We start from the raw sequence: 16,985 nt of genomic DNA, 5'->3' as shown, positions 1-16,985 counted from the left end.
TAAGGAAAGGGAAAACATTTGAGAAAAATCACATCATCACACCACCTTGGAAGTACAATTTCGCTCGACCAACAAAGCTTCAAAATTTCGCATATTTTCACAGCGAATAATTTATTGTGCCCTCTTCAGCACTTCTATGTGCACATAAAATCGAATATAGAGGTTGAATACATAAAAAGTTTCATTGTTCCATCTTAGTTAGCATTATTGAGAATAAAAACATGACATTTTTAAATGTTGCCTATGAATTGGAGCCCAATTTCCCGTAAAAATATTTTAATGCGTTATTTGAAGAAAGAATTTAACGCGTACCAATCGTAATCTTTCAAATAACATGATCGAAATAATGCAAGAGTAGAAAAATGTCACAAACAGCGCCACTAAGCATATTCCAATTACTTTGTAAGCATTGCATCAGTTTTCTCTATCGGAAAATACCAAGAAATTTTGTAATGTCGCCTCGAATGACTTGATATGAATTTCAAACGACAAAACTTAAACAGAATTGACGAAAAATCTTGCAAGCGGTACAAAGCGGACGACAAAAGGTTGCTTCCATTCACTATCAATTTGACTAATCGATAATGAGACGAGGAATATACCAAGTTTGGAGAAACAATCCTTAAAAAGTAGCGTGGGAGGACTAATAGCTTTTTGGGGATACCTAAAGGATTTGGATAGCTAATTCAGGGAATCGGGTCGGGAGAAAAAGGATGGGTTCTAGAAGCGACGAGGTCAGAGAGGTTAATTGATTTCTCTCTTTCATAGTGGCCCCATCCCTAGAGAGGGAAACCACCTATTTTTTAGTTGGCAGATCAAAGGGAACACAGATTCAAATATACCATCTTTGCCATCTTTACAGTCTCCCTAAAATGCGCTTGCCTATTAAAATAAATATTAAGGTGGGTCAAGCCTTCTAAAGTGAAGCTCTTAATTTTTTTCACGTAAGTTGGAACTCTTTCAAGCTATTATTAACCTAACATTTCCAAATATAGATGAACAGTACGTGAATGTGCAGCCAGTGAAAATGTTCCTTGTCAGTCCATTGCATAATAAAAGTCTAAAGGGAACTCACAGTCAAATCCTCTGCTTGAAAGCTCAATGATAATAACTCGCTGCACTATAATAAAGAATTCACAATCAAATCCTTATTTCTTTTGATCCAAGAATCCTTTATTTTAATCCAAGAATGCTCAATATCAAATCCTTAATCCTAATTCATAATCAATCCATATAAAAAATTCCATATATTCAAATGCTCTTCAAAGGCTATGCTCAAAGGGCATCTGAATATTTTCTTTACTGAAGTGAGTATTTGCTAGCTAAGTCACTGAAGTGATTAGTAATTATCACACCATCATAGGACGAAACCGAGAACTTTATACTCAATTCACTAAATATCATTCTCTGGCACCGCCATGCTGTACTTTGCCCGCTATTTTTATTTTAAATGTCACCTATAAAAGACATATCTCATTAATCATGACCGTAAAACTTTAAAATAAAACAAAACCTTGGTGCCTCTTTCATATTCCAACCCGAGTAAGGCCGAATAAAAAAGGCTACACATGACGACCAATGCTGCTCCCATTCTCGAACACTCATGAACGTATCCGTTGCCGATGGGTGCCCACCATTATAATAATACGAGAGCGACTACCTACTGCTGACGAGTGTCATCGGAATGATATATCTCTGTCCGGAGGCCGTGAGTCACCAATTCCCCGACGAAGCTCGACCGAGCCGCCTTAATCTCGATGGCAAGGAAGCACCGAATGCATCTCAATCTGTTCCCCTCTTACACGGCTCTTTGAGCGAAGGTCCCTTGTCACAGCGCATAACGATCTCTCTTTTTTTCTCTCGACAAACCAGGGGGGCGGTACTCGGACCATGGGATTCGACATCGACGCCGGACGGCGGCGCCCGGGGCAGGAGGAGAAAAGTGGTGAAGAGGCGGAGGGGGGAATGGACCGGGAAGCGGCAGAGGCAGCGGAAGGGGACTTCGGAGGAGCCGGGGGCCGCCACCGGGCTGGAGGGCAGGGAGGTGGAGTGGATCGGGGGCGGAGAGACTGGAGGATCGGCGGGAAATGAAGGAGGCAGAGGACACGGCGTTGGATCAGGTATGGAGACTGCAACGACCGTAACATCTCCACCGATTTTTCGAGCAATCGTTTGACTTTTCCACAAGAATCGAAATTTTCAACCGAAATGTCGACGATCGAAAATATTGACTTGTTTTTTTTATAGTTTTACATACAAATTCGTTATGTAAGAATTTAAGGAAAATATTAGTGACTATATAAACCATGAACTAAACCAAAGAAATGTGACAATATTAACAATAAAGTAGGCAGGTAAAAATATTAAAAATAAAATCTGAGTGAAAGTGCAAAATTTTTTGCACAGGTTACCTTGTATTGTTAATGCTTCTCAATGGCAAACATACGGTGTGTAATTTCAACTACCTCATCTCAAAAAAATATTTTACGGATGTTTTATATTTTAGTGGTGAGGAAAGGGAAAGCAGGGAGCGAGGGGGGATCAGGTGAGGGGGACAGCAAACTGACTTGACAAAACTCCTAGTTCCGGCGCTGTGCAGAGGCATAACTAGGAGACATGTGGAATAGATCAGATTTAATAACTCACAACACTGGGTAATAAAGCGGGAAGACAGGAGGCTCACTGGGAAAAGAAGGCTGAGGACACAGCAATGGCGTAGGTATGGTGACTTTAACGACCGAAACGGTTTCACTTCATATTGCAGAGAAGTAACAAAATGCCGCTTACACGGGGCACGTAATTGCAGGTGAGAACTGCATTAATTTCTAATTATGGCGAGCAATTGCGCGAATGCATGAACGAAATTAGTACAGGGGCTATTTTTCCATCTCACGGTCATGCATTCTCGCATGCGTTCCAACAATGCACCGCTTTACACGACGCAATGTAAACATCACCTTTATACATACGTTAGATTGTGCAATTACGGACATAAAAGCCGCGTAAAACGGCCTTATTTTTATTTAAGACTTTGATTTGAGGCAGAGGGAATGCGTCACATTGAATAAAACACCACACTGGGTAATAATTCACGAAATTTTCTTCATAACATGAAATTTTAGGGTTCTTGAGGCGTTCTTTCCCCTTTTCCCCCAGTAACGCCACTGCTACATTGGGACAACAACCCCGCACGCATTTTTCGGGAGCCACCGTGATCGTAAATTCATAATCTCATTTTGTATCAATCACAGACTAAAAATACAGTGTGTTTCAGGAGGAATTTGCTGTACTTCAGGAGGTGACAAGGGGCCATTTTAAGTATTTTTTGTCTTATAAACATGGGGTTGCAACTCCTTACTTTAGTTACCTTATTTTTTTCAGTAGTCACCGAGGTAGTACGGCAACGCAAACAATTTTTTGCATGCTCTTTGCAGTTACCTTGAAACGGTTTCACTTGGGTATCCAGCCTTTTCGATATTTTATTTAATGCTCTGGATTTTTAAGGACATAAAATCATTATGTTTGGGCGGAAATGTGCGATTGTAATTGTCTGTAGCAATTAATGTCAAAATGGGCGAGATTGCGCAATCGTATTGTTGATACTTGCTCAAAGCTCCCGTTTAGCTAAACTCAAAGATTAATTGTCTCAGACAATTAGAATCGCACATTTTCGCCGAACATTGATTATCCAATTTTCTTAAAAATCCAGAGTGTTAAATAATATTTCGGAAAAACTGAAAACCCAAGAGAAATCGTTCTCATGGTAACTGCGAATCAAAAAATATGTTTGCGTTGCCATATCTCAGTAACTAAGAAGTTGCGACCCCATGTTTACAGGAACAAAACTGCTTAAAATGATCCCCTCTATCACCTCCTAAAGTATTGCAGATTCCTCCTGAAACACCCTCTATACAATGCGCTCAAAATAGCAGTGGATTAAGGAAAAGAAGTGCACAACTCTGAAACCCTAGATCAGCATTATTATCGGCAAGGGAAAACGTTTGAAATGAAATTGTAATAGATATATGTCATCAAAATCATGATGATTCTCCTTCTTCGTGAGCATTATTTTTAACGGAAATAAAATTGCTGGCTAATGCCATTGTCGTAGTCAATCAATCAGATCCATCGCGTTTTTTAACACTCGGACACATCTCGGATTTTAACACTTTAACCTTGGTGCCATGCGCAATAGCCGTTTATCTCCCTTTCATATATTCACTATGAGAACCACTGTCCTTAGTTGATCTTTTTAGCCCGTAAATTTCCGCCAGCAAGCGCATTCATTTTATAATTCACTAGTTTTTCCTTTTCAAAGGAGCGAGTTGTTTTTTTCCGAGTTTCATTTTGGGTAAGAATACACGTTCTCGCGTAGCCAATCAACCAGCTCAACATTTTCTAACTCCGAGAGGAAAATATTTTTTTTTTTCAATGCAAGAGGAACATTCCGTTCATGTTCTCATTAATTCCCCACGGATATGGCATTGCATTTGTATGTATTTTAAGCACAATTATGGCGTGTTAGAAATATCTTTAGGACCACGCCTCTACTTATGTATTCTACAATGCGATGTAAAAGTAAGAGGTGTGCTCAGAAAATAACGGGAACTATTTCTTTCTCGCGTGTTTAGAGAGCCGGGTTGTCAACTTTTTCTTTATGTTGAAATACATGCCCCGGAAGTACTATGATTGAATTTTCAACTCTATTCATTGGATACTTTGTCTGTGGCAGCCGCTAGCGCTAGCCGTCTTTTTATGATCTCAGTCTCTTTAAAAGCATAGATGACATTAAAATAAATCGCCGGCACAGCTAAATGTTATCCCGTAGATCGAATTTGAGAAGTGTTTCGAGGACTGGAGAAAGCGTTGGCACAAGTGCATGATACCTAATAGGGTCTATTTTGAAGGCATTAATACACAAGAATAAATTTTTTTTTCAAAAATCTAACATTCCCGTTATTTTCCGAACCCACTTCTTATACATTTTCTACATGCGGCATTCACTAGGAAGGGGAAACTAATTCTACGTTAAGTGATATTACTGTATGGACATACATCTGTTCCTATATAGATGTGCATTTTCACCTTTCGGTACGCCCGGTGCTAGCTGCTGATTACAATTAATTCTAAGGGCCGGTTTCATCACGCCTAGTCACGTAAATTTTTGCGGAGTGATATAACCGCAGTTTACGTGTGCTTCAATGTAAGGTCACAAGTTTCGCAAAACGTTTTTCTAAACTACTTTCTTTATTCTAACTATCACAAATTCTCTCGTTAAGATACCTAGCGATTTAATCATGTTGCGGTAAAGTCTAACTAGACATTTAAAACCAGTTGTAATTGATTTCAAGGCTACCTACTCAAAACAATTTTCTAGCGCCCACAATCGATTCCTCAGCTGTCCCGATGTTGCTCTCTGAGCAAGGACTTTTTCCCTACTTCAGTCACAAGAATCAAATAAACAGCAGAAATATCACATGAAAAATTGTATACGTGTATCTCACAGAATCGTCAATTAATTAGGCCCCTTCTCTTCTCCAAACATTTTTCCTCGAGAGAGAGGACCACCAACAGACTGAAGCTCCACGGCATTCTAGGATGTAAAAGATTGATAAGCTGAAAGATCTAACGAAGCACAGACAAGCTGACTGTCTCCGTATATCACACGGGTTGTCGGGGGAAGGGACGATTATCCAAAATATCGAAACATCAACCGAAGATCTTCAATGATAAAACCGGCTCTTCCCCGTGTTAGGAGATTGATTGATATCCTGAAGTGGTTAGAAACATTAAGCAACACGGCTTCGATAGCTAAGGGATTTGTCATCGATCGGAAAGATATATGCTGGCGGTAATTGGAGGAGGCACCCATGAAAGCATTTCCTAATTTGACGCCGATAAAAATCAATTCCGACCGCGCGAGATACTCGAGGAATGAGGAAGAACGGGAACACGATTCTCAGCAGAGAGTGAGATCGTTGACAGATACACCACGAATCTAAAATGCCAAGTGAGACGAAAAAAAATGAAAAATTGCCTTTCACATGATAAAATTAAATTTATCGACAAAACTTCACGACGGAATACGTTCTCATTTTGCTGCGGAATACACATACATCTCCCCAGAATCTAACGCCATTGAACTTACGAATGTTATATAGCATAGGTTCGTAACATTCCGATATATATCCAAATCTATCTAGACAAATTCCTAATTAGTAACAGCAAAACTTAAAATAAAATAACAATTCGATTTTTTGTGCGACAGTATATACTACTCAAAGCTAGTATAGCAATCGAAAAACTCAATTGCAGCCATAACTTTGACTTACACTCTACAAAATCGCTGCAAATGGTTTCCAATATTAACGAGTTCTAAATGATTGAGTAAAAGTATAAAATTTATCATTTCTACTTATAGTTGTATTAAAATTTTGTACTTCGTGACATTATCGATAGGATTTGCAAACAACTGCAAGTGTTCACAGTTCCTTAGAAATAAAGTCAGTTTAAATTTTAAGTATTAATGCTTGAAACAGGCAAACGATAGACTCAAATTCATAAAAATAACATGGTTCCCTTTCACATAGTTCCCCATTCCCTAAGATAACATGGTTGACATATGATGACGAGGGAAGATATATGATTAAGATGACTAGCAATGTAGAATAAGTCAAATTTATGCTGATTGAGGCATCAACTCCGGTTAAATTAATATGTGATTTCGATTTTGTAAGAAATAATTTAGTATTTCAAAGATAACCACTGGTCGTAGGTCCTATAAATTCCCATGTCCATCTGCCGACATAAAAAGAAAAAAATCCCAACCCAAAAAACCAACTTGTGCCATCTACAAAATGACAAGATAGCAGCGAAGTTCATCTATGATTGTACCTAACGTAACGCTTCTGCTAACCGCTAATGTAACTACATAGTAATTTCATTGTGAAATAAAAATTACTTGTACGGCGGGCGCAGTAGAAACAGTGAGCTCCACATCAATGTCAAGAACAATCCCACTTAATTTTTTGCTTGAATTTATTTCCGATATTTTACATTCACAGATCCATTTAAAACTTATTTTTTCTACTTTTTTCATAAAGAGCCATTTGAAAGATTTCAAATAAAAATCACTTTTAAATCACGATAATTATAAATTTTAATTTCCCATGTCCATAAACCTAAAAACCGCTTTTCCAATTAGTAAAATATTTCCAAAATTCTACTCACATACGTTCATTTCCAATAACACAACTGTCGCATCTGAATTGGACAATGTAAGAAATGACTCGAACTTAATTTAAGATTTAACCTGAAACTTCTTACAACTAAAGTAAACAGTTTTTATTCCACTTTCGAAATTAATTTTTACCTTCTTAATTACGTACTTCGATTTGTTTTTATTCATCTAGTTGTAAACCCTCACTTCGAACACAAATGAAACATTATTTTCAGCAATTTTTGATATTTTTCTTTCGCATACGATTTCACACTGATTAGATACGTTCATATAGATTTGACATGCATATATGTTCCAAGTGGCCATCAATCATTTCTCAAGAAAATAAAATAAGTATTTAATTATATCGCCTGTAACCCTTTCTAAGCCACAGCTGATTCTGGGAAAAATCGAATTTCAAGATTTTTCATTTTGAAATCTTGAAAATTTTACACTCAATGATAATTATCCTGGCAGCTAAATACTTCGTCATTGAAATTTACTCTACAAAATAATAGGTAGTTAAGATTTCTCCTGGGTAGAGCTGAAAGTTAAAACATTTTTGATGTTGCTTAGAAGCAACCTTGGGTTATAAAGGGTTAAGCTACCCTTCGCAATATGATCCAATCAAATACAGGAGTGAAATCAGGGAAATCATTGATAGTACAACCCTTTACATCGATAATCATTCAATAGTATTGTGAAGAGATGCTCAAATCGATTTGTTTCCTCTTTCTCTTTCACGACACCACTGCCATGAAGCTTGGAATGCAACGCGCTCCGGACACTACCCCCCGGTGAGGCTAGAGGCGATCCAATCTGGTCCAAAGGCTGATGTTGTACGGCGAGCCGTCAATCTCTCCAATCTTGACTTGACGTGCCTTGTGGGAGCCTCAACTGGACGAGGAGGACTAATGGCCGCACCGGCAATTAATGGAGGAAGAGTTGTCAAGTACTTAAGGTAATGGCTGTAGCGATAACGCTTTTGTTAGAAAAATGTTTTTTGTATTTCTGAGGATACGGCCATATGCCGATGAATGGGCATGAAGTCATCCACTTTATACTTTAAGTTATGCTTAAAGTTTTCATTTCTCTAAAATCAAGATTAGTGGTATTGAAGAATGCCTATGCTCAGATAATTTCAAAATTCATACCAATATATATGGAAATTTTAATAAGTGGTCTCCCAGTTTGACCTTTCCAGCCCAAGTGATTTCAAAATTCATAAAAATATTATGGGAAATTTTAATAAGAGGTCTCCTTGTTTGACCAACATTTGTGCGCCTAATACATATTTAATGAGACTCTCTGTATCTCTTCTACTATGCACATCAGCTTATTCTCTGAACTTAATCGAAATATTTTCTAATCTTTCTAATTCATTCCTTCGAGCGGCCTTCATTACATGACCACTCCTATAATCATAAATAATCAATTGATAATTTCATCTTACAGGCGAAAAAACCCTAATCCACCCTTTCAACGCTTCCTAGTGGCCATGTACAAGTGCGAGGGCGGTTATCAGTTGGCCAATCCAGCAACAGATAGACTGTTCTGCAGTAAAAACACTTGGGTAGGCAAGAAACCCCGGTGCTTGGGAGCAGGCGAATTTCACCCTGAGATTCAAGGTAAGCAGTCCCAATGAAGCCAAATAAGTACAAATCACAATAATCGAAGCGAAAAATAGGCGATAAATGTTTCAACAACTGTTCAGTGTGCATGTGCTCTGATTATTCTGCTTCACTCAAATGCTGAAATAAGCCACGGCCAAAGTACTACAAAACAATATTAACAATATTTTTTTCCACATTTGTTGCAAGTATTTCGGGCCATTTTAACATCTATACACAACCTTAATCGCATCATTTTTAACTCTTCATCACATATGTCCCTTTATCCGTTTTACAAACTTCCTCCGATTTATATACTCCTCTAGACGACGTAAAAAAACGTAAACAATTCCTTTCCTTAAAAGCAAGAAGACATTGGATGGTTCGCTGTCTGCTACATTAGCAATCAGGCAACACATGAATTTTAACGGAAAAATAAAGGGATTTTAATTTAAAGAAATCGGTCATAAATGTGAATTAAAAAATTGGTGAACGACTCAGTCAACTTTGGTCCCAACGATAAACGAAGGCCTTTACTTATCAGATGGTACTTTATATTTAGGATAAACAATCAACGATGCATATTAAATAACAGGGCCGGCCCTAGCAGGTGCGGGGCTAGGGGCGAACCTTCAGTGCGGGGCCCTTCACTTAAAATATTAAACTCTATACCCCATCTACAAACTCGAGCATTTTGAATCCCTACCACTCTCTGGCTAAGTATGTGACAAACGCAATTGCACAATAAAAATTACTGCATTAGTATTCCTTTTTCATAATATTATTTTTTGTCTAGCACGGACTTAACAATACAGTAATAGTTGAAATTGCGTTTTCAAAACTATCGTACATTTTAATTTTTTTCACGAACGCGGGGCCCCCCAAAGCCCGGGGCTCGGGGCGGTCGCCCCGGTCGCCCCGCCCTAAGGCCGGCCCTGTAATAAATAATTTAAGGAGAGAGAGAAAAGAACATAAATACGAACGCCTCACTTCGGGCCGATCACTATTATTTTTCTCTCAAGCGCCCATTATTTCCTTTTGGTCAAAACTAAAACGTCAAAATTCTTAACATTTATTCTTCCTCTGGAATAGCAAGATTTCATTCTGTCGAAAAATACTGACTGCCATCTATGGTCATTTATCAGTAAGAACATCACAAAAAATCTTCGTTCCATTCCTACCAAGAAGCGTCGCGCAGAATTTAGTAGCTTGATACACCAGGATCCAGTAGCGGATCCAGGATAAGGGCAAGAGGGGTGGGCAAAGTATGGGGTAAACTCTCCGAAGTATTGTGGGTCCGAACAAAAATTACCATTCTATCTAGTGTAAATTCGACGTTGAAGGGGGGGGATAGCCCCCTTTGATCCCCCCCATAGATCCGCCACTGCAAAGATCACCACAGAAATCACTAAAAATCACTAACACAAATCATAACAAGGTATTTAAAAGCAGCGGAAATCCAGATAACAGAACCATTCGCTTTGACCAGGATTCGAACCCGGATCCCTCGAGTTCCGGTCGAATAAACCAGTTGAGCTACCGAAGCTGTACAGTAGCGAACAAAATATTCTGGACTGCCGAGCATATTATACGACTAGCAGTCTGAATCGTGCGCTCTGCGCCACGGCCGGAGAGGAAAAGCCCGAACTTTCAATGGTTTTCGCTCTTGACTAATTTAGATAGATTAAACTTTTATAAATAATTATAGATGATAATATAAGACTAATTTAGATAAATTAATTAAGATTAATAAATTTTATATTATTGGAATTCACCTTACCTTTTGCAGCCGAAGCAGTTGACCCGTGCAAAGAGGAGGAAACAACCGAAGACGGACAGACGAGGAAGCGCTGCGACCACTCGTGCTCTGTTGTCAAAGGAGAGGCCGTCTGCAGCTGCTTCAAGGGCTATCGCCTTGATCCAGAAGACAAGAGGACTTGCAGAGGTGAGAGGTCACGACGGCAATTATGTCGGCGGCGTATACCTATAAGAGAGAGACCAAGAGCATATTTAGCCGACCGCCTAAAGCCTTAAATAATAAACCATTCTGCCCACTAATTTAATTTTAACGGATTACAAAACGTGCACGATGGTGGTTTATGATGATGATTGTTTAGTATTTGAAACACGCGCGCTTCAAATTCTAAACAATCACCATTAGGTACTGCACCTGATCATGATTGTATAGCAATTGATATATGTGTTGTAAGCTGTTAAAATTAAATAAGTGGGCAGTACGATATCTTTTTTTATCATTTGATATGTTGTTCCACGACATCTCTCCGCAAAAAGGTGACTCCATGTCTAAAGCCTTGTTCACATCGTAGCTTGACTGAAACATGCATATTATTGCGCATACTATACCCTTCTCGAAATAGAGGCAATGTTTGGCTAAATTTCATCCAACAATTCACGAACCAACAATCAAATGCTTCCAATCACAATAATAAGTGTTTCGCTCTCCACTCCATTTCTCCCACAGACATCGACGAGTGCGAAGAGAATTTGCACAAATGCCAAGGTATATGCTCCAACCGGCCAGGATCCTTCAAATGCAGCTGCCCCACTGGATTAAGACTGGCTGGAGATGACAAGACTTGCCTGGGTGAGTTTATTCGTTGTTAAATTGAACATGGTTGTTCTCAGCTATTTTTTGATATGCCTACTCTAAAATATCTGTATTGGCACGTTGGGATTTAATAACTCGAAACTCGAGAAATCCCATATCTGCACTTTTATTCCATTAATTGATATTTCGAAGGAGATATGGATTTTTTTAAATTGAGTCTATATCATGAAACAATGTGTAAAAATAAACCATTTGTCCATAATTGAAAACCAAATAAGTAATATGCAATCTTCGGGCCGTAATTTTCTATTATATAATTTTATTTGAACTATTTACCAGGAGATATACCTCACAACTCTGAACGTTAAAGGGTACCATGTTTAAAATAAAGACTTCTCATTGTGCTTTTTTTAACATTTATAAAAAATATGAGATCTAGGTAGAAGTACACTGAATAAAGTTGGTAGTTTCCGGCGACACTTTGTGGAATTTGCTGAACATTTTGAATGATTAACTTAAACTTTGTTTTTCCACAGGAAGTTTTATTAAATCACGACCTTAGCTTCGACGGTTAACGTAATCATCTGGTGAGGAATACATTGGTGCATCACCTTAAATACACCTCACCCCTTTACTGTTGGAGATGGTGAACCAATGCATTCCTCGCCATAAGATGGCGGTGCCCGTCGAAACCAGGGTAGCGATTTAATAAAAAACAATCACTGGAAATCAATTTTATGTTATCCATTCAAAATGTACAGAATAACCTTTTGCGATCAATTACCTTTTTTTTTAAAAAAAAACTCTCTAATTTCTGTTATATCGTCACTTTCCAACTCATGTCACCAAAATGTGGACAGACGTGAACGAGTGCCTGCTGAGGAACGGCCACGGCCCGTGCCAGGACACGTGCGAGAACACGCACGGGAGCTACGCGTGCGGCTGCGACGGCATCCCGGGCACGCGCCTCTCGCCCAAAGATTCTCATTCGTGCGAAGACATAGACGAGTGCGAGGACGGAGCCGCGGGCTGCTCCCACGACTGCGTCAACACCTTCGGCTCTGCCTTCTGCACTTGCCCCGACGGATTCCTCCTCGGAGGCGACTGGAAAACGTGCCAAGGTGAGTAAAAATGCAAGAGAAGGGACAAAGTGTCGAAGGATGCGGTCAGGAGTGACGCTAATTCAATTCTTATGGCGCATTTCCCCCAAAATTAAAAACTACTCAAATTTTTTGGTTTGGTATACTGTAAAATATAATGGCCCTTTGGTGTCTAACAACCCAGAACGTTGAGGAATCCGGTACATTTTTATTCCAATTGTTGGTATTTTGACGGAGATACTGATTTTTTAAAATTGAGTCTTCATCATAAAACAATGTGTACAAAATAAACGATATCTCGAAATTTGGTAGGCCAAATAATGCAGGTTCGAAGATTTTCGCGGCGTTGATTAGATGAACTCTGCATTCTATTCGGGTTTTCACCGCATCCGTTGTGTTGCGTCCTTCGACCTGAAGACGCTGACTGCAATGTCTGCGAAACAGTTGTCGCTAAAACACAACGGACGCGGTGAAAACCCGAATAGAATGCAGAGTTCATCTTGGTAGGCCAAAGTTCGAATTCTGGGTTCCGAGGGTTCTTCATTTGCGTTTGCCTTGTTTAATGCATGTTGAAAATCCCCCCAAATTTTTACCCCCTCAGTGTTTTATACGACGAGAGTAAATATCCCTTAACACCTGCATCTCCCTTGTGGGCAGCCGAAGATGCAGTAATCGTAGCTCTGTGATAGCCATTATTATTTTTTTAACGCACTGTTTCTGGATAAAAATGTGAAAATTATCCACAATAGAGAAAAAAAATCCAAGAATTTCAGCGCCAGTTATGTTTCATCGACGATCCGGGTTTTGACACTTTATGTCGTCAACAGATCATCTGACGAAGACATGAAGTGTCGAAACTCTGATGCTCAATAAAACATAATCAGAGTAATTACTCCCAGCCCGTATTAAAACCTAGATCCATAAAATATTAACTCTCTTCACATATAGATACTGAAAACTTGGGCCTCAACTATAGAAATTATCACTCCACCGCATTCAATACCAGAGACAATACTATGATTTTACCTTAGTGAGGTCAATTGTATCAATGACCTTTTCTCTGACGAGATAATCCCCCTTCCCTTATATGTAGTTCCTTTAACTGCAGTTAAAATTTTCCATCACCCTTAACCCACCGAAAGAATTTTATTTAATATAGATCCAAAAACGATTCGTTTCAGACATCGACGAATGCGCGGCGATGGAGGCCAGCGGAGAAGACAATTTGTGTGAGCACGGTTGCCTAAACACCCTGGGGTCTTTCGAGTGCCTGCCAGCGCCGACCACGACGACGACGACCACGGAAACTCCGGAGGTCGGAATTCCACCAGCGGAGCAGAAAGACGGAGGAAGACGGGAGGAGGAGAGGGGACGAGAGGTTGAGGAATTGTCGAGAAAGGAGGAGGAAGATGAGAACGAAGATGATGAATACGGAGATGATGATGAAGAAGATGGAGAAGACGAAGAGGATTATGAAGAGGAAGAGGACGATGAAAACGAAGATGAAGGTGGAGAGGAAGACGAAGATGAAGAAAACGGAGAGGAAAACGAGGGTGAAGACGAAAAAGCGGAGGATATTACTGAGGAAAGCAAAAGTGCAGAAGATGCGACTAGCGAAAGGCCGCGGGAGGAGGACAAAGAGACAGGGGAAAGAGAGATAAATGAAGGAGACGAAGACGTAACAGAGAGTGCAACCGAGTACAAAACAGGGAGGGAAGCTGAAGATAAAACGGAAAAGGAATCCGAGGATAACACAAAAGAGGAAGAAAGCGATGGAGAGGAGGGAGAGAGCCAAAAAGAAGGGGAAGAGGAAACTACAGAGGCGACCACCACCAACGTACCAACCACCGATCACGAGGTAACGGACGTCACGAAGCCGGCGACAGAAGAGTCCACTCAAGCAAACCGCGAAACAAACGAGACGCGAGAACCGGAGGTGGAAAATGGACGAGACGAGGATGAAGGGGAGAGTACGGAAGCGACCACGCGAAAATCGGAAACCGCAGAGGAAACTGGGACAAAGACGGAGAAAGGTCAAACGGGGAGGGACGATGGGAAAGAGTCACATCCCGATGAGGGAAACGGTGAGGTCACGAACGGAGTTGAGAGGGATGACGAAAAGGAAACGGAGGAAGAGGGCGGAGAAGAGAGAGAGGAAGACGATAACGAAGGAGATGATGAAGAAGAAGATGATGAAGAAGGTGATGAAGGAGAGGATGAAGAAGGAGATGAAGACGAGGGCGATGAAGAAGCAGAGGATGAAGTAGAAGAAGATGGTGGTCATAGTGGTGTTGACAGTGTGGAGGAGACCCATAGCCGCGTGGGTGGCGGAAGTGAAGGGGCGGGCGAGGAGACCAACGAAATACCGACGGGAGAGGAGGATGGCCGCCGCGAGGGGTCGGCGGTGGACCCGGGGGAGGCGACGGTTGATGTCGGGGAGGGCAGCGGAGGCGACGAGGTGGACGGGAGAGCGTCGGAGGGGGGAGCGGAAGACGGGGAGGAGGAACCGAACGAGATCAAGGCGGAGAATATCCCTCTATTCCCGCTGCACTGCCACGACGGCTACCGGAAAGTCAATAAGACGGACGTGGAGGATGGATACGCCATCGAAATGTGCGAGGGTAAGTCCAAACATAAACCATAAACTTTGTAATCCCTGAATACATAAATATTAGAGCTCTACGGCCTTGAATAGGAATTGTAAGATGAATAATGTGATACGTTACGGCAGTGGCGTAACTAGGAATATGCTTTGGGATGGGATGGCCTGTGGTGGCGCCCCTCCCCCCCAGGCAACGGGTGGTCAAGGAAAATATTTGAAAAATGGCATGCCTGGGAATACATTTTACATCATTTTGGCGCTAAAAATTTAACTTTAAACTGATGCAGTTATTATATATCAAAATTAGACAAAAGTTTTAAATATCTTTTTATTTCCCTGAAACTGAAAAGCTTAAGCTTTTGGAAGCTTTTTTTGAGCTATCCCCTTATCCCCCTATATAGTTACGCCACTGCGTTACGGCTTTCACAGCACTCCATCTTACAATTCCTATGTAATACCTGTTTCGACCCTGAATCAGTGGTATGGTGAAATCTATCGATTCGGATTTCACTTGGTGAAAATTCATGATGAATGAAGATACAAACCTTTGTAAATTTTCACATATTTTTTTCATTTTGTTACGAAGCGTTTCGACGCGATGGCGAGATTCTCGAGTACTCGAGTACCCAATAAAAATAACTGTGAAAATTTACAGAGGTCGTGGGTCTTCATTCTGGTAGTATGGTACTTGGAGGAGGTGACCAAAAGCTAAGATCATTTACGGCATGAGGAAAGGGTAAGGAGGGAAATAGGGAAAGATTAGCCACTAGCCTCCTCTAAACGAAAGGCGACTAAGGAACCACGGATTGATGTCCCATCCGACGGACGTAGTACTGCACTTGAAGTGCCTTCCACAAGGCACTCAAAAAAAGATCAGGCAGCCCTATACACAGCCCTAAAACACAATAAAGTGGGTCTCTTAAAGAGAGGATAAGCGTAAGGGGGGCCCCCGACCTTGTCCAATTTTTCATGCTCCCTGGTTTTACCGCCGGGGCAGAGCGTACCGAGGGTAGAAAAGGATGTGACAGGGGGTGATAAGAAGCCTCTATTCGTAAATACGGATGAAACTCACGCACACTGCCCCATTCATTTGACCACACACTATTATTTCAGAAACTGGCATGATTTTTTTTTACAAAATATGATAACCCTCTAACAACTAATGAAGGACAGGGCCGGTTTAAGCTGTACGCAAATTACGCAGCCTCGTAGGGCGCCAAGCAAAAGAGGGCACCTAAATAAGCTCTCAGTCCAATAAAGTTACTTTTAAAATTGGTTTTAAGCACTAATAATATCAAATTCGAAATGAAAGAGCAAACAAGTTATAATTTCATTCCAATATTTAAGTCTCAACCCTTATTCCTAAATTATTTGTATTTATTTTAAAATGTATCCAGAGAAAATCCCTTCAAATTCTCAGGTTATTTTTTAGGGTAGGGCGGAATGTTGTTCGCTGTCACTACTGCAAAATAACAACAAAAATATGTCAAATAATTACTCGAGAAAAAAATGGGTAACACCGTCATAAGCGGTGAGCAGGCAGCAAAGATTTGAATTGAATCACCATTCAGAGGGAGGTAATTTATTAATCCTCCCCGTTTTTTCTATGACTTATTCGATATCAATGACTTATTCCGCATTTTCACAGGAGTCCGGGGGTATTAGTAACTAAAGGCTAGCACTTTAACAAGGTTGGGGTTTGCCGTGAATATCTATCGAGTGGTGACAATCTTACGTGATCGTACGACGACAACCGCGGCCTGGAGATATCACAGCTTCGACTCCTCCGACAGCAAGCTCCTCCATATTGGGATTGAAGCGGCGTCTAACACACGATGCTCTGTATTCTCCTTCTGGCCATGCTTCCTTCAAAAACAGGGGTCCC

The 16,985-nt window shown here is 40.5% G+C and overlaps 1 protein-coding gene across 2 annotated transcripts in view; it reads left to right on the top strand.

Moving 5' to 3' along the window:
* The window catches only part of LOC124158948, a 123,239-nt gene that overhangs the window by 85,365 nt on the left and 20,889 nt on the right, over positions 1-16,985 (top strand). For both annotated transcript variants that reach the window (XM_046534383.1, XM_046534382.1), the window contains exons 4-10: positions 1,873-2,120; positions 7,982-8,180; positions 8,675-8,847; positions 10,619-10,774; positions 11,312-11,434; positions 12,259-12,519; positions 13,680-15,119. In XM_046534383.1, coding sequence (XP_046390339.1) covers positions 1,873-2,120; positions 7,982-8,180; positions 8,675-8,847; positions 10,619-10,774; positions 11,312-11,434; positions 12,259-12,519; positions 13,680-15,119 — 2,600 coding nt within the window. The remainder of the gene's footprint in view (positions 1-1,872; positions 2,121-7,981; positions 8,181-8,674; positions 8,848-10,618; positions 10,775-11,311; positions 11,435-12,258; positions 12,520-13,679; positions 15,120-16,985) is intronic.

This window comes from Ischnura elegans, chromosome 5 (assembly GCF_921293095.1).
Source record: "Ischnura elegans chromosome 5, ioIscEleg1.1, whole genome shotgun sequence".
Classification (NCBI taxonomy): domain Eukaryota; kingdom Metazoa; phylum Arthropoda; class Insecta; order Odonata; family Coenagrionidae; genus Ischnura; species Ischnura elegans.
Note: the sequence above shows the minus strand (reverse complement) of the source record. Positions and strands in the feature narration are given on the sequence as shown.